The sequence below is a fragment of the Uloborus diversus genome, unplaced genomic scaffold (genome assembly GCF_026930045.1).
Source record: "Uloborus diversus isolate 005 unplaced genomic scaffold, Udiv.v.3.1 scaffold_15, whole genome shotgun sequence".
Lineage (NCBI taxonomy): Eukaryota > Metazoa > Arthropoda > Arachnida > Araneae > Uloboridae > Uloborus > Uloborus diversus.
In genome coordinates this window covers 2,180,047-2,188,877 of record NW_026558209.1, presented here as the reverse complement: position 1 = coordinate 2,188,877, position 8,831 = coordinate 2,180,047, and the positions used below count along the sequence as shown (strand labels likewise).

The window sequence follows — 8,831 nt, the reverse complement described above, 5'->3', positions numbered from 1 at the left end:
TACGTTGTGTTTATTCGAGATTTGTGACGTGTTGGTTCCCAGAAAATAATTCACCTGAAAGCCTTTTAGCTAGAGTAGTACTGTACAATCTACAAATATTGAGAAAATCAGACATTACAGGACTTGGTCAAGATAATTTGAGTTATTTATTGACCAGTTAAAGAAAAAAGTTAAATACATTTATTTAAAATCTTTGAAGTATTTTTTTAATGCTGTTAAGAGTTAAGAAATACTATTAAAGTTCAAAATTCATTTTTTATGTTCATTGTCTGTGGTAAAGAACAAATAAAAAAGAAGTTTAAATAGTAAAAGTATTTAAATTAATTAATTTTTCAAAACTTCTCAGAAAATTTACAAAAAACCCAAAAGTGGGCTAAATAATGGGTTTTTTCAAAAAAAAAAAAAAAAAAAAAACCCATTGGGTCCAACCCAGTTGGGTCCAATTCGGCCAACCCTGGTGTGAACAACTCATTCATATTGTTTTAGAAATAAAATGCGAATGGATAAGAAAGGTTACAGGGAAAATAAAAAATGAAACTGAAACTTTAAAGGATAAAGGGGGTTTTATAAGGTAAAACTTAACGGGGATAAAGCTAAAACGGGCCCCGACATCTGGGGGCCCGTTTCCCCAGATGTCGGGGAAATGGGCTGTTTGGGACTCAGAGACTATAAAAGGGACCAGTCGGGAGCCCCGTGGAACTGATATGACACGAAGATGGAACAATCTCGATTATGCCATAGCTGCCAACATAGAGAAACAACAATTAGGGGGATTTCGCGAGAATATATTTAACGGCAAAAGTTTGAATATAGAAGGTATTTTCAAAATATAATTTAGAGATTTCTCAAATTAAGTCCGTAGTTGGGCCAAAATACGGTAGGACCTGAAATTGGAATTTCTATTATTACTACTTTGAAGGTAAAAATGACAACTGTAAAGTTTAAAAATTTTTTTAATTTGGCATAAATTTGTTCATTATCACATGTAAGAGAAAACGAACCTTCCTCACGCAGTTCAGAGAAAAATCAACAACGTTTAACTGCATTCTTTTGAGAAGTGATAAAAAAAAATTAAATAAAAATTTTAAATAACGACTGAACATTTTCAACATTCCTAATCATGCACAAAAAATTTTAATTTTTGTGACAGTGATTTTCGAAGCAATTTCATTTTGGCTCTGCGATTACCACAGATAAAAAATCTTTTTTTGGGGGAATTTCGTTGTTTTGGTGAAAATTCGAGAGACATTTACTCCATTGGGGACTTTGGGAGGATGCTTTGAAATTCAGGAGAGTTGGCAGCTATGGCAACGGGCTGTCTGACCGCCATCGTTCCAGTAAGAGAAAGATGAGGGGAGCATGTGAACGATGCTCCGATGATACAAAAATACAACTCTGTCCATCGCCACCAATAGAGTGGCCAACATGAAATATATATTCTATCTAAGCTGCTCGCACAACCACCAAGATCCATCAACGATTGGCCGGAATGACGACCTGAAAGACAAGATTCAATCATGAAATAACTTAGTTTGATTTTTCTTCATTGAAACAAAGATCAATAGTGGGGTCGTTTCCTAAACTCTAAAAGTATTTTTTTCCTGAAAGAGCATGCTTCATACTTGCCAACTCTACTGTTTTTAACGGGAGACTCCCGTTTTTTGCTTCCATCTCCCGATTTCCCGTTTTTTACGATTTTCTCCCGTTTTTGCAGTTTTTTTCAGGCAATCATCAAAAATTTCACTTTCTTCTCAATAGATGGCGCCCTTTTCTAGTCTACCAATGGCGAGGAATAAGAAAATTTATAACTCATTTAGTAAAAATTAATTTTTTGGAAGCTTTCCACATTGCATGTTCAACGAAGCACGTGCTTTGCCGAAAATGGTAGCAGATTTCAATCCTTTTGCATCCTGAAATTATTTCAATTATTTTTAACGTTTGAAGTTTTTTTAACATGTTCTACCCTATACCTACTTATTTTATATTGTATTTTCATTGTATATTGATTTCCTTCCCCCCCCCCCCCGGATTTTAGTAATTAAATTTTTGTAGCTACTTTTCTGGTAGAGACGGAAGAATGTACGAAACTTTAAGCAAATTCACTCCTTATTATTTAGTTTTCCCTTTGCAGTATATTTTTCTTGCTACTACCACTTTGCTTACATCTGCAAAAAATCCCCATTTCACTTTAAATTTAGTATTTATGTTATGTATATTATGTTAATTTAGTATTTAGTATCATGCTTTTAAGCATAATTTAATTATTCTGTAGCGAGGATATGTCGATGGTGAATCACCTATATACCTCTAGTAAAATCTCCTGTTTTTTTTCCTTCGAAAATTGGCAAGTATGATGCTTAAAAACATAGGATCTGACCATTTTTTAAATAATTTGTTTAAGTTTAATATTTTAAAAAAAATACTTAAATCGTAGCGCTTTCATTGTTTACAGCTTCTGCCGATGACATCGCAAATGATGAAATGCCATTCAGAGTTGCCACTCACAGTGCAAAATATTTCATTTGCATCTTTACTCACGTGTATTGGCAACGATAGGGTTAATAGCAAGCGCAATATTTAATTCGCTGCTTGATTATCTTAACAGGGATACGTAGTAGAAAGATGCGGCAAAGTGCATCATTTGTGATGTCATCAAGACCACGCCTTGTTTGAAAAATCGGACATTTCAAAAAATTCATTAAAAAATAACTGTTGGGAAAAATTAAAGTATTTTCTGTGTTCATGTTTTTTTTTTTGCTCATTCTATCCATTTCAATGACTTAAAATAGTACTTTTGACTGAAGGAAACAACCCCATTGAAAAAATAGTTCTAAATTCAGTGTCAATTAAATTTAAAAATTAACATAAACTAAAAATGTGCTACTTAATCATGATGTGAAGCCTGGACAAAAGTTTCAAGCTTCAAAACTCAAAGATAAAAATTCCTGGATTACGGTAAAGTTTGGTTCAAATAAGTCGACCTGAATTCAAAACATGCATTAATGTTGCCATTAGCGAACTTTGGTAGCTTTTATTTTTCAAAATTAACGACAAACATTAAAATTGATTGCTGGACAAAATTATAAGCTCAAGAAATTTTAGCTTTGCTTTTTAACATAGTTTTACCCAGTGCAATGTTATTTTGTAAAAATAAAGATGAATAACTGACAAAATAGGCCTAAATCCAGTGTAATTCATAAATGCAATAAAACAATAGTCCAAAAAACTAGGTAATTTCAATATTTCATCATTACATGAAACCTGGACAAAAATATTAAGTCAAAGCTAAAATGTAATCGATTTAAAAAAAAAAAATTGATATATCTAGCTTTAGTATCCCACATTTAAACATTAACTTTGTTGATGCAAGCTCTGAGCGGACCTAATTTCCCTTTACACAAAAGCAATATTCATTATTTTTTCTCATTAACACTAAGTGCGCTTAAGACACTAAGTGCACAGAACAGAAATAGTGTATATCATTAATGTCAAGTAGTGGAAAGATATAAGTAAAAATGTTGATATATTTTCATTTCATGTATGTCTACACATATGTATAAATGCATGTAAAAGGTTTTTAAAAAAATCAATAAATAAGCTTAGTTTCAAACTTCACAATTTGAAAAAAAAAAAAAAAAAAAAAACCAAATTTCCATCAAAAATTCCAGTTTAACAATTTACAAGAATAACATTTTGTTCAAAATGAATGGCTAATGGATGATTTGACTCAATTAACTAACTTTTGGCATTCTGAACAAAAAGAGCTATTTCCATTTTTTTAAATTTATTTAACAAACTGTAAGTTTGTTTAAAAAGAAAAAATAACATGGATTGCATGTATCTTTGTGGCTCCATCATTTTAATATTTTCTAAGCAAATATAACCATTAAAAAAATTATTCACAAAAAAATCTATTTTTCCAAAAAAAAAACCCTGAAAAAACAAGTCCCCCCCCCCCCCCGCCTCCCCAAAATTTCCATAAATTCTACAACTGTACTCACAGTTTAAGTACTTCTCAACTCTTCTGTCACCGAGAGATCTCCACGGCTTTCTCCAACAGGCAGTGGATGTCCACGTTCGGAAAGTTCTGAAACATGAAAGGTGTTTGAAAACACATCCACCGTGAAACACTGTACAAAGTTTCATGTAAGTAAAGTATTCAAAACAGACTGGTATGTTTCCAATTACATGTTTCCCATGCTGGACAATCACCTTAACTTTTCTGGTCTATTATTCGGGACAAACCCAACCTGGCTGTGGATAAGAATCTATAAAGCCTTCACAATGCTGCCAGGTTAGGTTTGCTCCAATTATAGCAGGGCCATAACCAGACTTTTGTTTCGGAGGGGACCCAAAGCAGAATACTACTAAATTTGCGACGTACGTCGCAGAACAGAAGCCTGAGCTGCAGAACAATTCTGTTCAAATGTGAGAGGAAAACTCAGACAAATTTTCTGCAGAAATTCTACAGATTTCTGTGAAATTTCTGCAGAAACTGCAGATTTTCTGCAAATATCTTCCAACTCAACATAAAATTCTGCAGAGCTCTTAAAATTAGAAGAAAATCAAAAATTCTCGAAAATACGATAATTCGGCGGAGAGCTCGCGAAAAGTGTTGAATAAGTCATCTGCCGGAACTTTAGATTTACTTTGAACTCAAAGAAATCTGCAGAATTTCTGCAAAGTTCTATCTTGAGTAGGAGGATATTTGTGGAAAATCGGCAGTTTCTGGAGATTTTCGGCAGAAATTTCACGTTCTAAATCTGAAATGATTCTGATTTTTCTAGCCTTTTTGTGTTTCCCCTTCTCCTTATTTTTCGCAATCGACCTTCATCCATTGCAATTTCCTCCATAAGCGTATGTTTTGGATACATGTCAACATTGAAACACGTCCATCGCCGAAAATTGCGTGTCTTATTTGAGATTTCAATCCTTTTGCATTCTGAAAATATTTGAATTGTTTAGAAAGTTTTGAAGCGTTTTATTATTTGCTACCTTAACTCGACTCATTTTATTTATTATTTTTGTAATTTACTTATTTATTAACATTATTTTAATTTTTCCTTCATGCCATGTAAAATTAACCAAAAAGAAACATGATTTGACGCCTAGGTTCAGGTTTTTATAAAATTTTGTATCTTTGCTCTTTCTATATGCATTTTAAAAATAATATAAAATATTTTTGTAGACTCAATTGGTTTAGGTTCCACATAAATGTATAGCTACAGTAAAGTTTTGAAAACTGAAAAAAAAAAACCCCTCCTGTATGAAAGGATTTTGATTTAGGGCTCCCGATTTGTGGAAAAGGTCACCTTGGTTGCTTGTGTATACAATGCTTGAAGTACTTGCAGAACAATTTTGGTTAAATGATTTTACGTTGCAGAACATCGTCAAGTATTCTGCTTTAAGGCGGAGGGGGTTTTACCAAACACATTTTTTGAAACATTTATAGGGTCTATCGTATTTGGTTTCATGTGTATCCATTTGATTTTTGTTACAATAGATTATCTAAATGGAAGGAGGGGTTGTTCTTACAAAACGCCATATTGTTACATGATATAGATGAATTTCTCAATAACTACCATAAACACACAATGAGTTTGCACAATTTTTCAGTCATACGGCCCTGAAGTATAGCCAAGTCTGTTTACCCGAGGGGGCAAAATGTTTTGCGTCAAAATAAATATCTCGATGTTCTTTTTTGATTGCTATCCAATTATTTTTTTTCCATTATTACATTGTAAGAGTGGTTCCACGGTTAGCATAACTAAAAATCCTCTAAAAACTATTTTGGAGCTTCAAATATTAAAAGTGACTGAGGGGGTTTTCTCAATCCCATCTCATCTTCCCTTTACAACAACAATTCTGTTTTTAAGCCTGTTCGACTCATTCCCGGAGCAGAGCCTCCATCAAATACCACAAAAGATAGTTGAGAATCAAGTTTTTAGAGAAAAATTTTCGGGGGAACCGTCCCTATGTTAAATCCTTATGCAACTAATGAATAGGGGAAGCTGCTGTACCCATGGACAAAATTTACTTTTCAATTTTTGCTGGTCTCTGGGAATGGATAATCGATTGGAAAAATTTTCTGGCAGAATCTACAACTTATCATCTAATTTGACAATTTTTATCAGGTAAAAATTTCAAAGCTTTCAACTTCAAAATTTTTTTTCTTAAATACTTAAATAAAAAAATCTTTTTTGTATGTGGGTACAACAGCCTGTTCACCCTACAGACAGGTGCCTTTGTACCCATGAACATACAAAAAATAACATATTAATAGGTCTGAGAAACTCAATTATACTCAATACATTTTATAAGCCATTTTATATTGAAGTACTTCAAGCATCCATTGAAAATAACATTAAATAAAACAGCCAACAGAAAATAAACTTTGAAAATTAATCGAAGGTTTTTTCCCTTTTTTAAAAATTTTCCTTATTTTTTAACATGAGTGAACTCTTGAAAAAAGTTATTACTCTTAAGAGAGTTAATGATGTTATGAATAATTAATATGTTTTAAACAAAAAAATAACTAGATTCATGATATTATAGCTCTCTATGTACCTACATAATAACCTCAATTTATATACAAATTGAAACCTTTAACCAAAATTAACCTATCACAAAAAAAAAAAAAAAAAAAAAACTCAGTTAAGATTAAACCAACAAAAATCTAGAAAAGTCGACTTCAAATGAAAACAGGTGGGATTGATGGTCTGTAGATCCTACAACAGGTGGGGGTTACTTCAACACTATATCTTCGAGCCCTACTTCAAATTCATCATCATTGTTGCAGTGTTGCCACGTCAACATTGTTGCATTGTTGCCATCATCGTTTCCACGTCAAATTTTGGACATTGATGAGAAGGCACCATTTTGAGATACTTCACATTGTAAGAAGACTCGGGTGTGACCCAAGGAGACTAAAAATTGCTGTCCGTGGGTACACATGGTCAGGGGCGGCAAATAGGGGGATCGAGAAGGGGCGGTTGCACCCCCAAATTTTTTGAGAGGAATGATAAAAATGAGCAAATTTAATTTACGTAAATTGCAAATCAATGTTCAAAACAGACATGAGCAAGTGTTTTCCGTTTTTTAAATTATTAGAAATTTACCAAGCTTTTACCGGCCTTTTCAGAACAGAAAAAACTGATGAGGAATCATGGTTAATTCTAATTAAAGACTTAATTTCGTCATATAGGCTAAATAGCTCGTTCTTGTGTGCTCTGCGTAACGATGGTTATGAGAGGCCCGTGCAGTGGTATGGCTGCCTGATTTTCACAGAAAAATGCATTGGTATTTTACATTCATTGTTACACTCATGTTTTAAGTGTGTCTATTTAATGAGTGTTCATCACTTTCTTCTGCCAGAAACACATTTCAGCTGCTCAATGCATAGTATGCTTTCATAGATACTCTTTAGAAATACATATTATTTTTGAAAAAAAAAAAAAAAATCTCACATCAACAAATATCTTTTCTGGAGGTTCTTTAAAACAATCTTTGCCCCGGCCGATACAGGATCGGCCGCGCAGTTTGTGTTAAAACTGCCCCGGCCGATTCAGGCTCGTCGCAAGAAAGTGGTTCCTAGCTGCCTTCGACAATCCTGTGTCGTCACGGCGTTTCTAGCAGTTTTTGCTTCGGCCGAATATGTGTCGGCGATCCTTCCAGGGGCAGAACCCTGTTATTGCGCTTCTCTGTTGGGTTCTGGTGCTTTTAGGGGAGCGCTAATCAAGCTCTTTTCCTTATGCAAAAGGGATGTAACTTACAGTATTTCACGAAATTTGTTGTAAATTATTTTATTTTACTAAGATATTAACCTTTCAATTACTCTTAGATGGGACACGAATAATGCTTCAAATAATCAGGCATTATATTTTTATCTTTTCGTGGAAGCTTTGTTTCTTAGCATTCTGGCATTCGAACTCCTGATGAACAAGTGGGAAAATATTTCCTTACACATTTACCAATATTTCTATGCCTGAATGAAGCAAAGAAACAGAAATATTTTTTTCTTGTTACCAAAAATCCACCTTCTTACCCAAGCAACCTTCATTAAAGTGTTCATAATCCTCAAATTTTATAATTTATTTTACACACTATTATTTTTTTAATTATCTTACACATCTTAATTTTGTACGAGTATGTTTTTTTATATTATTATTATAATGTGTTTACTACGCTTTTTAGTTATTTGTATACTATTATTATTTTTTAATATTTATTCATTTTTAAATCATGATATTTTCAAACTTAAATTATAACGTTTTATATTCGCGGCACCCTTTGATGGCTTTTTAGTGATACAGTTTTGAATATTTTTAATTTAACAAACAAAAATTATGACGACCGCATTGATTATACATAATAGTTGACCCCTATGCAAAACATAAAATATATACTACAGTACAAATGAAATGATAATATCTTGAGTTCTTTTCGCTTTACTCATACAAAACGAAACATTCCTTTTCTCCCTTTCTTTTTCAGATTTTATTTATTGTTGTAAAATAGCTCCAATGTTTTAATTGCACCTTCTTTTATGAGATTTTAAAAATAGAAATAAAACATTTGATTTCTTTTCAATAATCAAATTGCCTTAATTAGTAAATAATCCTATGAATCTAACTAAAATGTATCCAAGTATGTGTTAAAAAAAGAAAAAACAATCCGACTCGATTTCAAGCAAAATTTTCTTTTTTTCTTCTTCTGAAGACATGTTCCCAAGTACAAGCAGTAAAGCTTGCTTTGAAATTCCTTTCTGATTCAAACTGTTTTGTTGTACCAAAATAATGCGGAAGGGTTGACCACAAGACACCAAGGGGGGG

The 8,831-nt window shown here is 32.8% G+C and overlaps 1 protein-coding gene across 2 annotated transcripts in view; it reads right to left on the bottom strand.

Annotated features, from left to right (window-relative positions):
- Positions 1–450: 450 nt before the first annotated feature.
- LOC129233022 (TBC1 domain family member 13-like) overlaps positions 451–8,831 on the bottom strand; it is a 49,690-nt gene continuing 41,309 nt past the window's right edge. For both annotated transcript variants that reach the window (XM_054867104.1, XM_054867103.1), the window contains exons 14-15: positions 4,002–4,087; positions 451–1,497 (exon numbers count right to left, since the gene is read on the bottom strand). In XM_054867104.1, the coding sequence (XP_054723079.1) occupies positions 4,028–4,087 (60 nt within the window). In that variant the 3' untranslated portion in view covers positions 451–1,497; positions 4,002–4,027. The remainder of the gene's footprint in view (positions 1,498–4,001; positions 4,088–8,831) is intronic.